Here is a 22,110-nt window from a genome sequence, read left to right as displayed (position 1 = left end):
ATACGAGGCGGAGGGTGGCTACGGCCGCCGAAGCGGCCCCCTCCCTCTCGTGCAGGCGACGAGTCTTGTGTACGGCAGTAACCCACGGCGACGGCAGACGATGTCCGGCGAGCCTTGCGAGCGGATGCTGGTGCACACCGCGTGCGCCTTTCTGGGCGCAACGCGGGACGCGCCGCATCGGGGCGGCAAGTTTCTGCGGGCCTTCGTAGACGACGCTCAAGCCATGACACTGTGTGCCGAGCGGGAGTCAGACGCGCTTGCGTTCTCCGGGAAGGTATGTGCCGGGCGGGCAGTTGCATTGGTGCACTGGCCTTCACGAGCCTATAGGTTCAGCTGCATGCATGTGGCTAGTATGCGGCATTCCATTCGCAGATATGTCTACGAGTACGGCACCTCCGGCCCGATCCAGCCCGCCTATTCAGCGTGCTCAAACATATCAAACCACGCATATTTACAAAAAGAATGCGTTGTATTGAGCTGATACTATATTTCTGTGTAAAAACATATTGGTCTTGGCAAAATATATTAGCACTTCCGGGGTTCGAACCCAGGCGGTTGGCATAAAAAACCGCAAATCTACCCTTATGGAATGGAGGCCGAACCGCAGAGTCGTTCAGAACTTGGTAAAACGGGTAAAAAGGCTGCTCGATGCGCACCAGTAGATAACCATTGGTCCGAAGTTCGAGTATTTTGACCTATCCAGGAACGGATTGTCGCTGCAGGTAGAGACCATTCATCAAACGCTGTCAGATGTACTTTGTTGTCTAGCATCGCTGTGTGTCTTTGAAGTTTAAAGTCCTTATAGACTGGAAGGTAATTCCCAGCTTCCCCATTGCATGTCAGGGTAGTGAACGAAGGAAGATGCGCCCCGCTGTCCACGGCCTCCCTCCTCGACGAAGTGTGCTGTCTTAGGAAATGAATCTGTGGGAGCACAAGATTACGAATAGGCTATGGTGAACTGAAGGATTAGCATAGGCCAACGGTAAAGCCAGCTATAATTATGGCGTAAAAACAGTAGGAGCGCAAGAATGAGCCCTTTGGGACCGGTATAATTTTGTTATCTTAGTCCCAGCAGCTGACTTCAAAACCTTTACAATCAAGGAATGACGAGAGCATAACGTGCACTAAAATTAGGCCTATTTCGCACACTTCTGTACGATGGAAATTTTGATGTTCTGTACAAGCGCTTACTGTCGAATAATAAAAAAGCGGCTACACGTGCGCACAATCGACTGATATCTGGTTTCCCCACCCATGTATGGTTCGCGGACACGGTCAAGGGATGTGGGAACGCAATCATTGAGCGGAAATCGTCATTAACCTAAGAATTCTTGCAAATCCATAGCTAAGGCTATTGCGGAAATGGCGTTATATGCGAGTGACTCTGCGGGCCGGACACATCGAAGTCTGCCCTTGAAGTCTCGGCAGTTAGAAAAAAGGAGAGGCGACATTGCCTTGAACGATAAAATGAAGTGACAGAAAGAACCCCAGTTATTGCTATGCGCAAACAGCTGCTTAGTCCAATAACGAACCCGGACTAAAAAACATTTTTTGTTTGAAAAAACACTGCGAATGTTTCGGCCAGAAGATGTGCCCAGCAGTACATTTGGAGTCATGAGACATCGGTTCCTCAAATAAAGTAGACGGAAGCTCTAAGTAACCAATGAACGCGCTAAGCTAATTAAGACAAGAAGAGACCCCTGGCCTATGAGGCGGGCTGTATTGTAAACGACAATGCGGGTTAATTTACTCCATTTCGTTTCCTTAACGTCCACCAAAACAACATTCACACGGCGTGCAATTTCCCGCGAGGTCTGGGCGGAGACGTGCTGGGCAGTCCTGATCCAGGTCCGGCGGTATTTCAAGCAAGGTTGCTCGCTTTTGACAAGCCGGAGCAGGGCTATACTTATATGTTACTGCGCCAAACTTACGACCGCCGTTTTAGGCCGTTAGTAATACCCGGTGGGAGTTGTGCCCCTCATATTTCGTCCTCGTTTTCAAGCCTATTTATCTACGTAGTTCGAGGAAACATGGCCGCGGGGAAAACATTTTACTCAAAGCGCCTACATTGAACCAACAACTTTGGTGTCACGCACCGTGCTACTATCAAAGCGCCTACATTGAATCAACAACCACGTGCGTACCGCTGCCTGGAAGAATTGTCAACCAGGGCGAGGCACCAAGCGTGTAGCTGCTTTTCCCGCCAGGGTACAAGACCTGTGAGCCTCAAAATTCCAATGGCGCCATCGTGGCGCCAGGTAAAGGAGTCACGAACGTTCTATCGAAAAGGAAGTTGTGTCCTTGAATCAGTAACATTATCTCTCCTTGCGAGCGCGGGATGGTGTTTCCATTTTTCTCCCCGCATGCACGTGCAGGCTCCAAGTGCAGTAGGAGGACATGAAGATATGTCCCCAGTAGATAGGACCACGTCACGTACTGAGAAAAGAACTTGTGAACGGGCCTAGAAAACTGTATTCTAAAAAAATGAATACGTGTTAAAGCCCAGGAGTTAAATGCGCGATCACTGAGACTTCAAAAACTTCGAACCCTGTGCGTAACCATAAGAACCGACCCGAACGGGTTTAGAAATCGTAGGCTTCGATGGAGCGTTTCCCTTAGTGCAGCGGCCTCATGAGAACATGTGCGGAATTGGCTGTTGCAGGTGGAGTCGAAGGAGGCGGAAGACGAGGAACGGCGCCGGCTGGTGTTCTTCAAGCGTCAGCAATTGGTGCTGACGACGGACAACATGCTCTATGCGGTCGGCGTCTGCGCGATCCTGGCCCCGTCAGCAGCCGCCTCGCTGGGGGCCTGCCTGCGCACCGTGTTTCGCCCCCTGCTGGACACCGAGCCGCTGCTGGCCACCAGCCTTGCGCAGCTGCAGGTACACTCATGCATTCAGATAACGTCCAGTCTTTATTTTCCTTTCACTACAAAGGATCGACCCTTTGTAGCAATGATCAGCGAATATATGAAGTGAACCTGCACCATATGTACACGAAGGATGCATTCTAATTGCTGAAACTCGTTAAAGCATGTACACATCACAAACAAGGCACACAATGTGGCTCATCAAAAAGAAGATGCCCGTTATCAGACCATTGATGATGGCAAAAAAGATCCCCTCTCTCTAACTTCCTCGGATGCATTTCTGGTCGGCCATTCGTGAAAACATCAGGCCAGCTAGACGTGCCACAGTGTTTATTTGAAAAACGGTGTAGAGCCAACTTGAATAATTGGAAAACTTTATTACATGTGTTTACACGATTTTAAGATCAGAGCCAACTGCCAGCGTTCCGTAGCGGTGGACATAGCTGGAGCGACTATTTTTTGGTAAACAAACTGGCACAACTTGAGCCAATATGAAACGCGAACCACCACTTGCACAAACACGGCGGCGCCTATAGTGTTTTATTTATTTATTTACACATTACCCTGCAGCGCCGAGTCATTACAGCAGGGGAGTGGGTCTCATAGTACAAATGGCAATAAAGTCACTAGCACAGTCACTGTTTGTCAATATATAATAACTAAAAGGGAGCACACAACAAAATAATATTTATACAACGACAGCATCGCACTTCACTAAGCACGCGAGTAAACAGTGTAATACCTAAAAGAGAGCACACAACAGCATAATATTTATACAACTGAAGAATCACAATTCACTAAGCACGCCAGTGAACGTCTCAACACTCTTCGAAACGATGTCGGCTGCCAATTCATTCCACTGAGATATAGTGAAAGGGAAAAAAGAAAACTTTTTATAATTGGTCCTGCATTTTATCTCTCGTATTTTGTTAATGTGGTCACGTCTTTGGGATACATAGTGGGGGGTTTGCAAATATTTCTCCTACATTATTCCTGTTAAATTGTTACATATACAACAGAGGAGTTTTAATATATGCTTTCTACGTCGCTCCCTGAGAGGTTCTAGGCCTATTGATGATTTCATTTCTGTGACGTTTGCCCCCCAAGCGTAATTACTGAGAATAAACCTGGCTCCGCGATTCTGTATTGCTTCAAGTTTTTGTAATAAATACTCTTGTTGAGGGTCCCATGCGACACTCGCATATTCTAGGATTGGTGGTTGTAGAGGTTGTATTCTGGTGGTTGTAGAGGCGGTTTCCGCTCTAAGAGGCATTTTATGCGCTGGTTTCCAGTGTATATGTCCTCTTATGTAGTTCTGCACTTAACTACCTGCGAACGCTTATAATAGCAGTCTTTCGCTTCACTGCCAACGCTGAAACGTTAATCCAATAAGGAAGTCTAGAGATTGCCTCGTTGGAATAACATTCGCCCACAACAAAGCAAGGACCAAAAATTAAACCATTCCACCCAATGAAGCTGTCGGAAGTGCAAAGCAGTGATTCGCCATAATGGGTTGTAGCGCCATTATCCGCTCACTACCACCCTATGCAATTCAAATGTCCCATCTTCGCAGTGCTCGCGCACCCCCGGCCTGAAACTGCGCCAGCAGGAATTCTGTTCTTTTTGTGCTTGCTTTTCCTCCCGCACGTGCCGGCGTTGCACTGCCACTATTTTTTGCTTACTATCCTAAACAATTAACCCAACGAGCGTCCCTAACTAAATGAACGCGGGTGCTGCCGGTCAATTACGTATATTTTGCCTCAAATGTACCTTTCCTTTGCGCTAAACAACTCCCCTTTGTATAACAAGCGCCAGCGGTTCGCGAGTTTCGAACGCTTATGACTTTACTAACCGCTTTGCATTTGAAGCCCCTGTGGGACGCCGTGACGACAGCTGCTACGATGGAACGCCGTGTGGCTCTACTTGGGTCCAGCGAGCGAGCTATGAAGTGCTCTACACTTAAAAGCGGCCTTCAGGGTTTCACGCCTCTCTAACAGTACACATTGCTTGCCTTCCTGACCCTCTCTTTGTGGTGAAAGGCATCTAGTCACAATAAATAATACATATCGATGTCTCACTTTTTTAACGTGGAGCGTTCTTGAACTAAACTGCCCAATACTTTGTGGTCCCGAAATGGGAAGACTAAAAAAGCGAAGCTTAGAGATGAAGACCACCTGCTACTTCTTGCCTAACAGGTGAGACAGCAGGTTGTAGTCGGGTACGAGGATGGTAACACGCTTGAAAGAAGAAAAAGTAGAAAGGAAAGAAGAGAAAAGTCCCCAAATGACCGCAACAGATAGCTAAGTGAGAGAGATATATAGTATTTTATTGAACGATAGAAGAGGGAAAAGAATTGCAGAGAGCGTTGCCAGATAAAGAGGCCTCCGTCCAGGCTTGTGCTGACGGCTCCTAGAATTGACCAAATTACTAAAAAAGCACTCATACATCTCGACGACCGTTCGCTGCTAGAACGCTTAATTATGCCCCCCTTACCACGCAATATGCATCCTGTGCTTCACGAGGATCGCAGAGAAGCCCGAGCCCGGACAATATTTAGGTTGTACGGAGATGCATCACCTACCACCTACACGGACGCAGCCTGTCACTCCGGAAGGGCACCCATGGCAGCCACCGTCGTTTTAAATAAGCAACACAGGTGCACCATCTCAATCCCCTGACACAGCCCTCTCCGTGCAGAGGATGCGGCGATAGCACTTGCGCTTAGCCAAAGCGACGCCAAAGTTATAATCACAGACTCACAGCAGACTTGCCGGAACTTCGCAAACGGTCGATTGCACGTCACGACACTTTTACTAATCAATCAGAGGCCACAAATGAGACCAGTCAGGATTGTCTGGGCACTAGCTCACAGCGGCATCCCCGGCAATGAGATCGCCAGCCTCGTGGCTCGAGATATGACCCGCCGAGCCAGCGCTGATGAAGCCGAAGCCGAGCGCCCGCATCCTGTTGTCACAGACCAGAAAATTACGCAGCACTATACGCTGTCCCGTAAAACCTACTCTTCCCAGCACAAATCTCTACCGAGCGACCAGGAAAGATTATTGCGTGCCCTGCAGGTTAACACCTTCCCACATCCCACCAGACTACACCTCTTTGACCGGCCTACCTTTTCTCCACTTTGCCGCTTCTGGGGAGAGTCTGGGACTCTCAGGCACATAGTGGGCGGCTGTGACAAGTCTACCCTAGACCCTCCTAACATCCACCTTTCCACGGAGCTTTGGGAGAGAGCCCTGGCCACCTCAGGCCTCAAGACAGGCTGCGCCTGATCGAAAGGGCTGTCGACGCAGCTCGAGCTCAAGACATCCTGGAATGAGGACGCCTGTCTGAAGCATTTCATTGATATAATTAAAGTTTATTCTCTCTCTCTTTCTCTCTCTCTCTCTGACAGCTCCTGAATCAGGTCGCGTTGCTCCTTTTCCTTTCTACGTGAAGTCAGCCATTCCCTGGTGTACTTTTTTTTAATTCGGGTGCACGGAGAGAGAGAACAAGACTTTATTATTACTATCCGGCATGTGAGGGAGTGGGTCATGCCGCGCAGGGCTTCGCACCCCTCTGTCTCGCTAGACCTCTATGTTGCCTGACTCATCATTGGCTACTAGGAGGAGTCTCCGTTCACCTCTGTCGGGCCAGCGCAGCATCGAGCCGCTGGATAGCTTGGAGTTGCATCGCCTGATGGGGCGACGTGACGCACCGTTCAATGTCCGGTGGAAACGAGTCCCAGGTATTCCCCTGCACGGGAACACCACACCCCCACATCAAGTGGGCTAAGGTAGCCGGTCCGTCCCCGCACGCACTGCACATTACACTCGCAAACAATCCGGGGTTCACATGTCGAGCGAGTGCCGGTGTGAGGACAGTCCTGGTTTGTAGTTCTCGTAGAAGGACACCTTCTCTTCTGCTTAAACCTGGATGAGGCGTGGGTAGTTGTCGGCGGGTCTCCCGGTACCAGCCGAGTATCTCTCCGAATTCCATGAGTGGTTCGAAGTTAGCTGTGGTCGTTTCTTCCGCTTCCGAGGGGCGGGGGGGCGTCGTGCGGCACGCGAGCTCACGCGCGACGGCGTCCGCTTCCTCGTTACGGTTGGCGAAGCGTCCAGAGACGGTCCCCGTGTGGGCTGGAAACCTTCTTAGGTGTGTGGTGGTGGTTTTGACATTGGGTAGTATCTTGGCAGCCGGGGCTACAATGTACCCTCTGCTGTACTGAGTGATGGCTGAGCGAGAATCGCTGAGTATCGTGGTTACTTCCGGTCGGCATGTGAGAGCCAAGGCGATGGCGGCTTCCTCCGCCTGCTCCGCCGACGTGGCACGTATGCTGCACGCGTTGATCGTCTGGCCGTCCGTTGCCCGGATAATTGCCAGTACAAATATACCCGGTTTGCAGTGGTGTTTGGCTGCGTCGACATAGACTGCTTGCGAGTCGTCTGCGTGAGTTTCGATCAGGACCTTGGCTCTGGCCCGTCTGCGTTCCTCGTTGCGTTCTGGGTGTACGTTGCGTGGTAGCAGTAGTATGACCAGCTTACGTACTACCTCTTTGTTGATTCGTTCTTGCGCGGGAGTTTCTAGTCCGTAGGATTCGGCTTGTGGCGGTCGTAGACCGATCTTTCGGAGGATCTCCCTGCCAGCATTGGTGGTAGCTAGCCGGTTGAGTTGCGCCGTTCGCTGTGCTTCGCTTATCTCTTCCAGCGTGTTGTGTACTCCCAGTCGTGCAAGTGCGTCGTTACTAGTGCTGCCGAGTAGACCTAGTGCCGCCTTGTATGCTTTTCTGATCGCCGCGTTTATCCTGTCCCTTTCATGTCGTCTCCACTTGTGAAAAGCGCCTACATAGGATATGTGGCTTACCACAAATGACTGTACGAGACGGGGGAGGTTGGCCTCTCTCATTCCATGTTTCCTCGTAGAGACCTGCTTGATCAGGCGGGTGGCGATTCCCGTCTTCGTCAACAGTCGATCTAGGGCGGTGTGGTTGTCGTTGCTCGCATCAATGTGCATGCCTAGCACTCTGGTGCTCTTGACGTGGGGGATATGAGAGCCGTCCTCTGTTTGCAGCGTTACATTGACTGCTTCTGCAGCGGACGGTTTACGCCAGTATCCGAGAGGTGGACGGAGCAAGATATAAAGAGGAGCGCCGACTGTTGCGCAGAAAAATTCTTTTGCTCGGGCCGATAATGTCCACGCGCCGCCGGCCGCCCAGCTTTCCCTTTGCTCTCTTCCTCCTTCATTTGCCCTCTCGTCGCTGTGCCTCTGTACATGGCTCTTCCCTTCTTCGCTCTCCCCAGAGGCGTCGTTTTTTTCGCAACGACGTCTGTCGTATGCCTGTCCTACTATGCAGGAGGAATGCCTGCACGCGCGGAATTTAAACACCCGTGCGCAGCCGGAATAGACGGCGCAGATAATCGCACGCCACCGCATACATGGCGATCGCTTATTCCCTATCGGGGGGCGTTTATTCCGACATTATGAAGACCCGCTAAAAATATTGTACTAACCCAGCAGATGTAAGACGCAACTGAACGACGACGACTTTAGAATCACCAAAGAATGAGCAAGAGTAATATGAAACGCCACAACATGCAGTCTAGCGTGATTCTGCTTACGACAAATCGATGCAGCGAAAAAATTACCGTTTGTTGTTGGCCCGCTCTCCGGCCGCCTGCTTAATTATTTATGCCGCTTCTGCGCACAAACAATGCTTACAAGGGTCGCCCGGAGTCTCCATCGGCAAACGGAAATGAGACACACATTTCTGTGCCAATGACTGAATTGGACGGCTGCCCTGTTGTAATAAGTGTACAAAAACACTACACTGTCATCTTGATAAGGCACCCAAGAATATCAAACGAAACCTTCATTGTAACTCATACCGCAACTTACCGCCCGATGTTCACTGTGGCTCTACGGTCGTGTTATCTCGTCGATAACGCCGTGGACTCCAAATAAAATGCTGCGATTTGTATGGCTGCAATTTTTGGCCTACGAGGGTTCCCAGCGTTTTTTTTTTCTTTAAGCGGCTGACCAGCAAAACAACCGGCTCGTCAAACCCCCCCTTTTTTTTTTTGGCGAGTCGTCACCTCAGAGATATAGGGTTCGGACGAATTCAAATATCGCGAAATGAAGGCTTGTGAAAAGACCGCACTGTCAGGGCCTCGATCTCGAGCAGATTGCTACGTCGCGGGCAGTCGCGGGTGATGTTATCGCGTTTCTGTTATTTTCGTATGAGCGTGTGAGTGCCGGTCCGTGTTCTAGGCACACTCTGTTTTGGACGTAAGTTGGAGAACGGCGAGAAAGCTGAGGCAACTTTTATAATCGCTAGTGATCAGAACCAGTTGCTCCTTACGCCTTTTGTAAAACCTGTAAAACACAGCCGAATTGGTGTTCACAAATTTACAAAACGGAGTCACGTTTTCGGCAAGCACTGCGCAAAAGGTAGTGTTTGTATAGCAGCCATATGTCTATATGTGTGCTCTACATTTTGTTTTCCCGCCATGCAAATCAATCCTTAACGCATCTTTGCCGTGCCGTACGACCACTCAATTCCTTCGGGTTCGGGTTACCCAGAAGGTGCTGTCGAACAAGTTAATCAAGCCGTGCGAAGGAGGAGCGCAATGAACGCGAAGCGGCGCCAACGCAGGCCCAAAGCACTCCGTGCCCATAACTACCGTCGCCGAAGCAGACGACAAAAGCCCACGAAATGCGTTCCGCCAACGCGCCCGCCGGCGTACGGGGAACGCCGGCCGCTTAGCCGCCGGACCATTCGCTGCGCCATCTACATTGCGCTCCGCGAGTGATGGACATTAAAGGAGCCATGAAGAGAAAACACAAGTTTGGTTCATTCAAAAGATTGTCTCGTTAGAATCGTACTGACACCACTTTTAACGTAAACTTCGCTCAAATAAGCTACATAATTAGGAAAAACGGGAATGGTCATGCGACCCACCAGCTCATTTCCCGCAACAGAACCTATGATGTCACATGAGCTAAGCTCTGCGATTGGCGGAGGCTGGCAGAAGCAGACGCAAATAAGGTAGAGCTTACAAACCAGACGAACGAGCGATTTGCGCTTAAATTTAGGGCACATTCTTTACAAAGCAATAAGAATGATGGGACAAACAGTGGAAGTTACGAAAGCACATGTATACATAGAAGTACTGATGCGTTCTGCTGTTGGTACTGCGCACAGCATGCTTGGTTTAGCTGCACAGTATACGGGGCTTGGGGTTGTCTCAGACGACACTGGCCGATTGACGCAAGCAACAGTGTCTTACGTGACCCCATTTGTCGAGCGAGCACTGTTTCAGGGAATGAACATTTTCTCCCAGAACAAAAACAAGCCAGGTTTAAATGCGGGCAAAAACAAACCAAACGCTTGCCACGGTATGGTGGCGCCATCTAGGTTACGGAACGTAAAGCAACGCGGGAACAAACCAACACCGCTGTACAGGGTGGAGACAACCTTTGAACGGTCCCGTGCCGCCGCAATCGGTGATTGATTGTGGGGGTTTAACGCGCCGACGCAACGCAGGCGATGAGGCGCGCCGTAGTGGAGGGCTCCGGATTAATTTTGACCACCTGGGGATCTTTAACGTGCGCCGAAATCTCGTACACACGGGCGTTTTTGCTTTTCGCCTCCATCAGAAAAGCGGCCGCCGCGGCCGGGAATCGAACCCGCGACCTCGTGCTCAGCAGCGCAACGCCTTAGCCACTGAGCCACCGCAGCGGGTCCGCCGCAATTGGGCCAACGGGCTCAACGCGTTATTCTTTTCGTTTCCCACGAGACCTAGCAACGCGAAACAGACAATATGATTCAAACTTCTTCAGTAAACCGCGTTGCGGCGACAATTTTAGCGCGGTTTTGACACAATGACTTGCTTCGGCGGCGAGCGAGCAACCGAAAATGGCGGCGCCAGCGTATACGTGTCTCTACCCTGTACGGCGGATGCGTGAATGAAGGTACTCTAGGCTGCAGAGCGGTCGGTTCCTGTGATGTCATCTGGGACCCCGAAAACGCGCGAATGAGCGGGAAAATCAAAATTTTAACCTAAATTGTTGAATTTCTCAGTGAATAAAGCACCGTTTGTATCCGGACAAGCGCTGGGGGCACTATAAAACACGAAATCTTTCGAATAAAACCAACTTGCATTTTCTCTTCATGGCTCCTTTAAGAGCCCGCAGGAGAGAGCGAAGTCGGCGCTCCTGTTTATCTTGCTCCGTGTTCGGGTGTATTGAGGGCCCCCGCAAAGGAAGTGGTTTTGGTTATTGATATTTTGCATTTTAAGCATGACGGCAGAGATGTACACCCGGCGGCAAAATAAGCCGTGGCACGCGAGCGCGTGGCAAAATGCATCGCCGCGACATCTGAAGTTGCACTTCTGGTGTTGAGACACCGGTGTGCGCGTGCGCGTCCAACCCTTGTATACTCACCCCGTTTTTTCTTTCACCGTCAAGCAACAAAGCTGAAGCACTGAGCGCTTGCCGCTAGGGGTGACGTTTTAAGCTCAATACGTCTTGCTGGCACATACTCCGGCGGCGAACGGCGCGGGTAAAGCCTGCTTTGCTTTGTATGCCTGGCTCTGATAAAGGATGCATTGCAACGAGATTTCGATATCTTAGTTTTAAGGGCGATGGCGTTTGCTTCGCTGTCTAAACGCGAAACGTTTGGTCTGTGTCTGTGCCAATCGATTCAACACGTATTGCAACCCATTGCTATTTTTAAGTGCGAAGGCACTTCTTAAGCGACCCTGAATCACGCGTCCACCGGCGATGTCCGCGCTCCTCACAGGTGTTATCGCGCGCGCCTCCTCGCCCCTAGCAACGGCGCGGAGCGGAGGGGAGCGTGTGCATAGCAACGGCGCGCGCGTGTAGTAACGGAGCGCGCCACGTGATGGCGCGCGCATCGACGGCGCTCCGGCGGTGAGCGCGGGCCGGCGCGCGGGCAGCCGCGGTGGCCTCGCGGCGGTGCGCTCCTCCTCTCCCCTCTGTCCTCGCCGTAAACTGCGGGCGCTGCTCTCCTCCTCCTCTCTCCTCGCAGTGACTGCTATACTCGGTTACAACTTAAGAACGGCACCTGATGATGATGATGATGATGATGATGATGATGATTCCTATTGGTTTCCCCTTTGAAGCGGGGTGATGACATGTCATCTTACCAAAAAGAACTAATATAACCATGTTTTACACTCTTGGTTTAATACTAGCGCTGCTTATGGCAGGCCCTAAGGCTTATTAGGCCCGAAATACTTTCTTTTCCCTGTTACAGGTGGTAACTGTCCTAGGCAATATTCCCCTCTCTGCTTTTCATCCACCAGCATTCTAATCTTCTTTTCGTCCCCTCGACAGCCTTGAAGTTAACTTCCTCACTGATACCTTTAAATCCTAGGGCTTCTGAAAGCCCAATATTCTCATGTAGATTTGGATGGATACCCTCACATTCTAACACTATGTGCCGCATAGTTTCTGTTTCTTTTCCGCAGACCACACATACCCCATCATTTTGTGAATACTTCCCCACAAAACTCTTAGTTCGCAGGCACCCTGCTCTAGCCTCAAAAAGCAAAGCACTACCCTGGGAATTATCGTAGAAATTTTCCTTTCTGATGTTCATCTTCTCAGCACTGTACATCTGTAACGACGTTTTAGCTTCCATTTTTTCCCTCCATTTATTCGTTTCAATCTGCCTTGCCTCTTTTTTGGTTACCTTGGCTGTTTTGGATTCCCCACTGTTCTTTCCGTATTTCATCGTTAGCCGTCTAGTCTTCCTTAACCACTGCGTGTCCACGCTTTTCAAGTATAGGTACCTAAAAACCTTAGCTGCCCACCTTCGTTGATCCATTGCCCTCAACCTCATCTCAAAGCATATTTTACTTTGAGCTTCTCTAACTTCAAACGACGCCCAGCCCATATCTCCCTGAACTGCTTCGTTAGTTGTTTTTCCATGCGCGCCTAAGGCCAAACGTCCTACCGTTCTCTGGTTTACTTCAAGTCCTGATAGAACGTCTGATTTTAAGCAGAGTACAGCATTCGCAAACGTGAGGCCTGGAACCATTACTCCTTTCCACATTCCTCTAACTACTTCATATTTGTTATACCCCCACAGAGCTCTATGCTTCATTATAGCTGCGTTTCGCTTTCCCTTAACCTTAAGTTGCTCCTCGTGAGTACTTAAGTAGTTATCCCCTTCGTTTATCCACACTCCCAAATATTTATATTCCTTCACTCTAGGTAATTCGCCTTGCTGGATAGACACTACGTCGGTGGTAGCGTCATTGAAAACCATTATTCCTGATTTTTCTGCACTGAAATTTAACCCGAGGTCAGTGGCTTCCTGGCCGCAAATATATATTAGCCGCTGCATATCGGTTTGGTTATCAGCTAAAAGAACAATGTCGTCTGCGTATAACATTCCCGGAATATGCTGTTGTACCACTTCGCCTTGCAGCATATGGGTTAGGCTAAACCCTACTCGACTTTCTTCCAGTTTCTTTTCTAACCCTGCCATGTAAAGCATGAACAGTATTGGGCTCAAAGGGCATCCTTGTTTCAGTCCCCGATGGATGTTGACCTGCTGGGCGCATTTATGTCCTTCCCAAGTAAGGTGCACTCTATTGTCTTTATAGATTGCTATAAGGAACTGTACTAACTCGTCATCTAATCCCTGGAGTTTCAGCATTCTCCACAGCCGCTCTCTGTTTACGTTGTCATATGCCCCTTTTATGTCCAAGAACGTAATCCATAGTGGTCTATTCTGTGCTTTCGCAATTTCAATGCATTGCGTTATCACGAACAGATTGTCATCCAGTCGCCTGTCTTGTCTAAATCCATTCTGCAGTTCCCCAAGTATTTCATTTTCTTCCATCCATGCTTGAATTTCTGATTTTATCGCCTGCATTACGAATCTATACACCACTGACCTTACTGTGAGTGGTCTGTATGAATCAATACTGGCTTTGTCTCCTCTACCTTTATATATTAAATTCATCCTACTTTCTAACCAGTCCTCTGGTATTTGTTTGGTTTCTATCACCTTATCTATTGCCCTCATAAACGATTCCTTACTTTTAGGTCCAAGTAGGTTTATCAGTTGCATTGGTATTCCGTCCGGGCCCACTGCTGTCTGGGGGGAAACCTTTTGTTCTGCTTTTTTCCAATCAAGGTTGCTCAAACTTATTTCCCTTTCCGCAGTCTTTTGTGGCGCTGATGTTATCGGTGCAGGTTTCTCTAACACTATTGTCCTAAACTTCTCACTAATCACTCGATGAATATGCGCCAACGCGTGCTCTCCTTCTAAATGTTCCCCCTCCTCATCAATCAGGAATTTTTGATGGTTATCGTTTTTTGAGCTTAGTGATTTTACATGGTTCCAAAACTTCTTGGATGCGCTTTTGTCCTTCTTCCGTATTTCTGCCATCCATTGTTCGCTTTTCTGCTTGATCTTTGCTTGCACCATTTTCTGCACTTCTAGTTTTTTCCCACGGTAGACATCCCACTTTTCCTTCACTACCTCCGGTTCCATACCAGTTCTTTTTGCTTCTCTATGTTCTCTCGACGCCTTCCTTCGCTGATCAATAGCCTCTTTTATTTCCTTATTCCACCAGCTTCTCGGCTTTCTCTTCCCTTTCCATCGGTTTCGTTCCTTTGCTTCATTCATCTTACCCTTTATGAACGCAATCATTTCGTCGTAATCCAAATTTTTGCCTGGGTATTTATTGATTTCATCTTCCAATCTATCAGCGATGATCTTTAACTGCTCCTTATTCAAATTATTTCCTCCTATTGTACCTATTTCTGCATTCGTCCGGGTTGCTCCTCCAAAGTGCAACCTAAACCGCTTGTGGTCGCTTCCTAAGCTGTCTGTTCCATTTTCATCTATCCTCATTTCCCGCAGCCTTCCGTATACTGTCTCGGATACTAAACTGTAGTCTATGCTGGACTGTCTGTTACCGCTTTCCCACGTTATTTGTCCGTCACACTTGCTTTCCGTGTTTACGATTACAAGCCGATTTTCCTGGCATAGATCTATCACTAGAGAACCGTTGTGGTCTGTGTATCCATCCAAACCTTCTATATGGGCATTCATATCTCCAACTATGATTATTTCGCCCGAATCTTTGAAATCGTTTATATCTCTTCTCAAACAGTTTACCATTTCCTCATTTTCCTCCCTAGCACTACTTCCGGTCCACAGATACACCACTCCTAACCATGTATTTTTCCCCTCTATGGTGCCTCTAACCCATAGATGCTCTTTACAACTTTCATGCACTCACTGCCAGTCGGTCCCTTGTTTAATGAGCATGCCAACACCTCCCCCTTTCTTCATTCCTGTGGTCCTGTTGCAACCTTCCCAGACATAATTGTCTATGATAGGTGGGGCTTCTAGGTCCCGGAGGTGAGTCTCGGCTAAAGCGTACACGTCTATTCCTTCCCGTTCAAGTTGCTTTTGAATTTCCACCCACTTATCTGGCTTTCTGCCTCCCTGCATATTTATGTAGCTGATTAAATATTTATTGCATTTGTTTTTCCCTTTCCGCTTACGGGGTCTGTTTTTGTCTTTTTCAGAATTGTTTGCTCCATTGTTTCCACTTAAATGGCTTCTGTTAACGCCAAAGTTGCTGCTGTGTAGCACCAAAGTTGCTGCTGTGCCTCATCACCGCAGCCGGATGTCACTCCGCGCAGCACAAGTAGCGCGTTACTGGGGATATTTTGAACATGGCACGAGCCGTTTTTGTATCTTTTTGGACCTAAAATGCTTATAAACTACTGCACCGACGGCAAACAAACTACGTGAGAAAAGGCAGACGATATCACGCATTCGTGGCAGTCTCCTTTCAAAACGCGCGCGCCCGTTGACATCCGGGTCCGTCGCTTAGGCGGAGTGATACCGTACATGAGTTGGTGCCGTTCTTAACTTGTTCCCGAGTATAGCGTTGGCGCGCCTCGTATACTGTAGTACATACTCTTTTTACTCCTCGACTCTTTAATCCACAAATAACAACCGTGCATTCGCACTTACACACTCTCCCCCTCGGGGAAGTGCGGGGGAATTTTTTGTTCTTTTTTGCCAAACCCAGGGCCACGCCGATCTCCGATCGAGTTTTTTTTTCGCCAATACCTGCTTTAGAACTTGTGCCAGGTAACTTCTCTTCACAGCTTATTTAAACGATCTCTTTCTCGCCTCAATTTGTTTCCGTGTTGGTGTGCTCATTTTCATTACCAACCGACTGCATGTTTTAGGCAAAAAATACAAAGACGCGGTGGAATATATGCGGCACAAAATCGTAACCGAGACGGGCAAGACATGTTATCGGTTTGTTCGGGGCAGAGCGCGAAACGCACACTTCACCGCCGAAGCTGGCCGAAGCTATAGAGAGCCTACCTGCGCCGCGCCTTCGACGAAGGCGCAGTGCATGTAGGCTCTCTAGACGAAGCGTGTGCGAGCGATGCATGTTGGCAAAGAAAGTGTCCCTATGACCAAACGCTGAATGTGATCAGCTTGGCTGATTGAAGTGAAAAAAACGCGGGAATGTTTCCTTTCGGTTTCTTTTTTTCGTTCTTCTTTGTGATGTTCGTAGCGCGTGGCTGTGATTTCTTCTTACCTTTTTCCCTCTTCCACTTCTCTCATTTTTTTTATGCCCACCGACCATGATCCCATTGTACAAACTCTCCCTTTCTTTTTTAGTATCTACGCCCACAAGTTCTCATGACAGCATTCGTAACATCCCCCTCGCGAGGGGCACGATCAAATGCAGAGCATTTCCGGGGGCGCACGACGTTAAGTAGTTTGCGTTACGTTAATGTTGTTGCACTTGTGGCAACTGCTGACGCGAGAGCGCTCGTCAGCAGTAATTTGAATGAGTCAACGATATAAGGCGCGTTCGTAGGGTCCCATTCTGTGTCGGCTTTGTGGCGCAGGGGGTAGAGCACCATGTATATTGCGTTCCGCCCGCAGGGTCGAGGGATCGAAACCGGGCGCCGGATAGTATTTTTTTTTATATAGTAGGGACAACGACGGTGCGGACTACGGACGTCAACGCGGGTGACATCGTGAGTTACTGAAATGCTTTGCATTTAAAAAAGACAGGGCAGCGAGCATGGCTGGACGCGCACGCGCACATGGATGTCTCGACACCAGAAGTGCAACGTCAGATGCCGCGTAGTAGTGAACAGGTTGTTGTAGTGTAGTGCACAGGTTCTTATTCCAATCTGGACGATATCGGTAAGGCTCAAGAAGGAAGAGCTTTTTTTTTTTCGAGCTACTGGTCCGTCTTATTGCGTGCAACGCGACGTCTGTCCTCCCTCTTACAATGATCGCGCTTTTCTTAAGCGGCGCCACACAAGAGCAGTAACGTCTTTGTGCACGTTATTCATTACAACTGCTTCTTCACTGACCTGAGGCGCGTAACGAACAGAGAAGGATCCTGCTAAAGCAACACAAAAATGAGGGTTAGATGGTGCACCATGGAAATTTAAAAAGCGCACAAGAAACCAGGGGTGGACATGCACGACGCGGACAAGCGCCTACTCGCAACTGCCGATTAATTGAAATTCACAAAATGTATACATGAAAACAAACTGCACATTAGATAAACATAGTGCCGATTAGCGGACGCTTTTTCTCATGCAAAGTGATTGATGTCTTTTATAATGCAGTTGGTGTCATGTAAACTGAAACAGTAAAAGCTAGTTAATTCGAACTCGAAGGGGACCGTAAAATTGTTCGAATTAAGCGGAGTTCGAATTAGCGGGAAGGCGCTAGAATGAATGGGCATCGTTCCACACTGCGCGGGCAGAACACAAAGAAACCACCGCTGGACTTGTTATCGTGAATTAGCGCCGCTACGTTTTTGGTAGGTGATTTTTTAAAATAATGTTCATGGAGGTCGAACAGCGAACGAAAAGTAATGTATCAGTCAGTTAAACGCCCGAAACAGGCACTGACATTGCATTCACGTGAGCAGTTTGCCGTAATTCCGAAATAATCACGCTGTCTATGAGCGAAAACAAGTTTATTTACTAGGCAGGGTCGAGGCAATCAAAATGAAAAGTAATCGTAAAATGTATTTGCTTGCGTTTCTTCTGTCACGACTCCATGAGCATTGCTTGGAACTTTACGAAGAGCTCCACCCCAGCGTCAGAATTCTCATCGGCCGTGAAATAACGTACTGCAACATCCAGCCTCGACGCTGATTTGAATGCATCTCTAGTAAATTTGGTTTGGTTTGGATTTGAAACCTATTGTTATCACTCGGGGCTGACGACTTCTGCGAGGAGCGAATTACCCCAGTTCGAATTAGCCGTTCTGGATGCCTATGCGTTCGAATTATCGAGAGTTATTTTTCCCCCACCGCAATATACAGGGCTGTGCCGGATCCAGGGCGTCAGTTCGAATTAAGCGTAAATTTGAATTAACTGAGTTCGAATTAACCAGCTTTTACTCTTTATGTTTCTCTAATATATGGTTTGTTTTCGTGTATAAATTTCGTGTGCTTTAATAAATCGGCAGTCGCGAGTAAGCGCTTGAATTGTGTCCCGTCTGTCCGTTCCTCGTCCCTTGTGCGATTTGAAAACTTTCAGGATCCCGCAGGTTTTAAGGTAATGATTGGGTACTGGATGTGGGAACACTGGAGGACAGCGTACTGACAGTATTCCCCAGGTATGACCCAGACCTCAGGATGAACCACGGGCGTGTCACCCACCTGTATCCTGCCGCTGACAAATTACCATTCAACCACTCGTAGCCATTCCCCCGGGCCACCCATAGCTAAAAAGTTGAACTGGTCTCCACTGCGGCAAAAATTAGAAACTTTATCTCAATTCTTGCCTTGCTATAACTAAGTACGAAAGCCACAATCGTACAGGGAATAGCGGCGCTACGTCGATAGGGCGGCCAAACCACCATGATGTTTCGACGTCATTTTTAGCAAAGCAAGCTCTTATGGAACCAATTTTTAGACCTCCTCAGTAAGTGTTTGTGGAGGTGAGTTGGAAGGGAGCACTGTACAACGATTATTCTATTTCTCCCCACAGGCAGCGCTTGGTGACAGCATGGGCGGTGACAGTGAGGGAAAACCACAAGGTATGGTTGCTTCTTTTTTTCTGAATTGCTTCCCAGAGATTTGAGAAAACGATATAGAAACATCTCCTTCATTTTGGTGACAACCATGATTGTTCGGCTGGCACATGGTAAGTCTTAGAGGAAATAAGAGAGCTTCTCGACCGACAGTCGTGTTATGCCGCGGTGATGCAAATGCTTTGCGTCGCTAATATGAGAAGGGTGCGATTTAGTTTTTTAAGCGGATTCATCACGACCCCCGTGAAGTCAGGGTACAGCTATTGGTAATTACCGATACAAATTGAAGCTGAAAGTAGACAATCCACTGTCACAACTATTTCGACCATTCAACCGATAAAGTAAGATCTGGAAAGGCAGGAAGCTTAACCACGGGTAGAGCTAGTTTCGCGACCCTGCACTGAGGAAGCGCTGTTCGAGGATAAAAGAGAGCGAAGACGAGAAGAAGAAAACAGGAACGGGAGCGAGCGCACTCATAGTCCTTTTCTTTAGCCCTAAAGACGTTGCTGTAATCGTGTGGGATTGAAAAAACAAACAAGGGCTTTTGTCGCCTTTTGTGAATTTGACGGTAGGGACCGATGTCCAGGGATTGTCAAACTTTTTAGGGAACGTAATAAGCATCAAAACTTCAGCTTGCATCCCAAAAAATGGTTTGTTTATTTCCGCATGAAACCAGCGACGAAAGAAAGGAAAGCATCGAGCTGACACTGCATGCGCCATGCTCGCGATGAGCTGGTCATGGCTGGCGAACCTGCGGAAATATCAGGCGCATGGAGGTGTTGTTGAAAAACAATGCAGATGCGCGGACTGAATTCCGAACCTCGTTTTTCTTGAAACCGTTCCGCCACCTTGAAGGAATCTGTGACCGTCATCTGGGGCTGCCCCTTTTCGCATGTTCCTCTGCTAATTCGCGCGGTTCCTCCGCCACTGTTTGAGATTAAAAAGCAGCAGCAGTTTCCCAACGAGCAACGCATGGCGGAAAGTAGACGTGTTAGAGGGAGCATTCACGTGATGAGTTCGATGCCCACTGGTAAATGTGAAAGCTAGTGTCGCGCACTAGACATACGTGCCGCATAAAACGAGCAACAACGTTACTCTACAGAGTAGTAACTAGTAACTAGTAGTAGTAGTAACACAGCCCATACCAAAGGGAGTGCCGGATTTTTTTTGGTATACATGCCTGCCTCTGACACAGTTTAAAGTTACTTACTCCTTCGTCCTTATATGCGTGCGACTAGTTCCACGCTTTATGCGAAGATTAATGCTAACAGTGCGTAAGAATGAGTACAGTGCGCAACACCCTTGTCTATAACACTGAGTTCAACTTCAACTAGTTACCTCTCAAAACTACAGACTCAAACTTGTCACGAAAAAAACGTTGAGGTCAAAATATATGGTTAAGACTTCAGAATGACACAGCAGTTTTCTTCAAATGCCTTTCGGTCGAGGCAAGGTAAGGCTATAAGTACAAAACCTGTGTTATAGACAAATGTGTTGCCCTCCGTACGTGATAAGGGGCCTGTCGGGCGCTTCGACGCACTAACTGGCGGGGGCCCTGGGGCGAGCAGCGCACAAATGAAATGCACGTGTCGCGCGGCGCCTTGAGACGCCGCGCATTTCGAACGCCTGCGCGCACCGGATCTCTTAACCACCACCACATGCGATGGCCACCGACGGAGACAACTGGCTTTTCCTTCTTCCCCGGCCGTCAGCGTCAGGAGGAAGGGAAGATGAAGACAGGGAGACGCGGTCCGGGCGCGGGAGAGCTCGGCCCGCCGTCTTCGAGCTCCGCGCGAGTCCTGTTTTTTAGTCGCCCGCCGGGCTGTAAATAAATGTACAGTTTTGTATCGGAGGCTGGGTCTGTCGGTTGAGGATACCCGGGGTCAGATCCTCAGCGCTGCTGCGGCTTGGAGGAGAAGCCCCGGGGAAAAGAACATCTCGAAGATAACTGGCGCAGTCGGCACGATCTTCAACAGCGACGACTCAGCCGGCCGGTGGGCGAGACGGGCCCTCGACGGACGGGGCACGCGGAGAAATGACCGTCTGCTGAACGAGATCGGCAGGAGCAGCGAGCTCGCCACCCAGGTGGAGAAGTGGCTCGACCGGCGCTCTGCGAACTTCTCATCGGAGACCGAGGCAGTGTCTGCGGCCTGCTGAGCGGCGGAGAAGCAGCTTGACCAGCGGTCAGTGGAGGCATCAGCAGCCCACTGAACGAGGAGCGGCAGGAGCAGCGAGCTGTCGGCAGGCGAGAAGTCAGCGGGCGATTGTTTGGTGGACACCTCGGCGGAGAGAGCGGCGCACAAATGGATACCCCATCTGCACCGGTGCGGCATCTCTACAGGCGCCGAGCTATGCAGGTCAGTGCCTCGTTTGATGCTGGGTCTGCGGTTCACCATGACATCTGGCGGCTATATAGGTGTAGCCGCGAGATAATGATGAGGATTAGGAAGCGTGCATGAACGTTGCAGGGACAGCAAGCATTGCAATGTCGTTCGCTGAGCAGAAGGCGCTATTGCAGGCGAAATTGAGAATCGCTGAGGCAGAGTTAGCAGCGGAACGTTCGAAGAGTGAACGTTTCAAGAGAGCTAACAATGTTCCTGCCTCACCGATTGTTCAACGAGTAATGTTCGGCGCTGAGGGAGAGAGTGGACTGGGGTGCGCCAGTACGCCGAAAGATGTGCGGTGTGGAGTCCATTCACTGGGCGTGCGTGAGCCTCTTGTTTCGCGGGATTCGGCACTACCAGAATCTCGCGGGAAAGGCGAAGAGAGGATAGTGGCGCACGTTCCTTCGTGGGCGCTTAGATTTCCTGCAACCGGGGAGCAGGATAGTGAAGCATCCCGCGTAGGGAATGTCACCGAAATGAAGATGGAGGTGAAGGAAGGTGTTACGCGCGAGGCTGCGTTGGTAAATGACAGGCAGTCAAAGGTGAATGAGAGTGTGCGCATGCCCGTGATGAAGCTGATGGCAAGAGAGAAAGGCTCCGCTGCGTCGCATGTTAGTGTTCATGTTGCCGATGAGCCCCTCGCGACTCCTTGCGTCACACAACGGTGTGTGGTAGACAACGGCGCTTCGTGCGTGAACAGTGGTTCGTTAGCGGCCGAACACGAGGGTTCCCACAGAAAGGAGCGGAAGGACAATGAGGTTCTTAGGTCAGCCGTTC

At 49.3% G+C, this 22,110-nt stretch overlaps 2 protein-coding genes across 2 annotated transcripts in view; both read left to right on the top strand.

Annotated features, from left to right (window-relative positions):
* Positions 1-100: 100 nt before the first annotated feature.
* On the top strand, positions 101-19,172 carry LOC144168196 (uncharacterized). The gene is made up of 3 exons (XM_077697232.1): positions 101-274; positions 2,663-2,881; positions 18,907-19,172. Exons 1-3 carry the CDS (start codon positions 101-103, stop codon positions 18,997-18,999), a joined length of 486 nt encoding a protein of 161 aa, XP_077553358.1. The 3' UTR covers positions 19,000-19,172.
* The window catches only part of LOC144168195 (cytoplasmic dynein 2 heavy chain 1-like), a 65,441-nt gene continuing 62,371 nt past the window's right edge, over positions 19,041-22,110 (top strand). Inside the window, exon 1 of the mRNA XM_077697231.1 lies at positions 19,041-19,062. Coding sequence (XP_077553357.1) covers positions 19,041-19,062 — 22 coding nt within the window. The remainder of the gene's footprint in view (positions 19,063-22,110) is intronic.

Source organism: Haemaphysalis longicornis, unplaced genomic scaffold (assembly GCF_048455015.1).
Source record: "Haemaphysalis longicornis isolate Haplotype H1 unplaced genomic scaffold, Haemaphysalis longicornis Haplotype H1 scaffold_2, whole genome shotgun sequence".
In the NCBI taxonomy this organism is placed as follows: Eukaryota; Metazoa; Arthropoda; class Arachnida; order Ixodida; family Ixodidae; genus Haemaphysalis; species Haemaphysalis longicornis.
The sequence above is the reverse complement of the archived record's forward strand: the minus strand, read 5'-3'. Positions and strand labels throughout refer to the sequence as shown.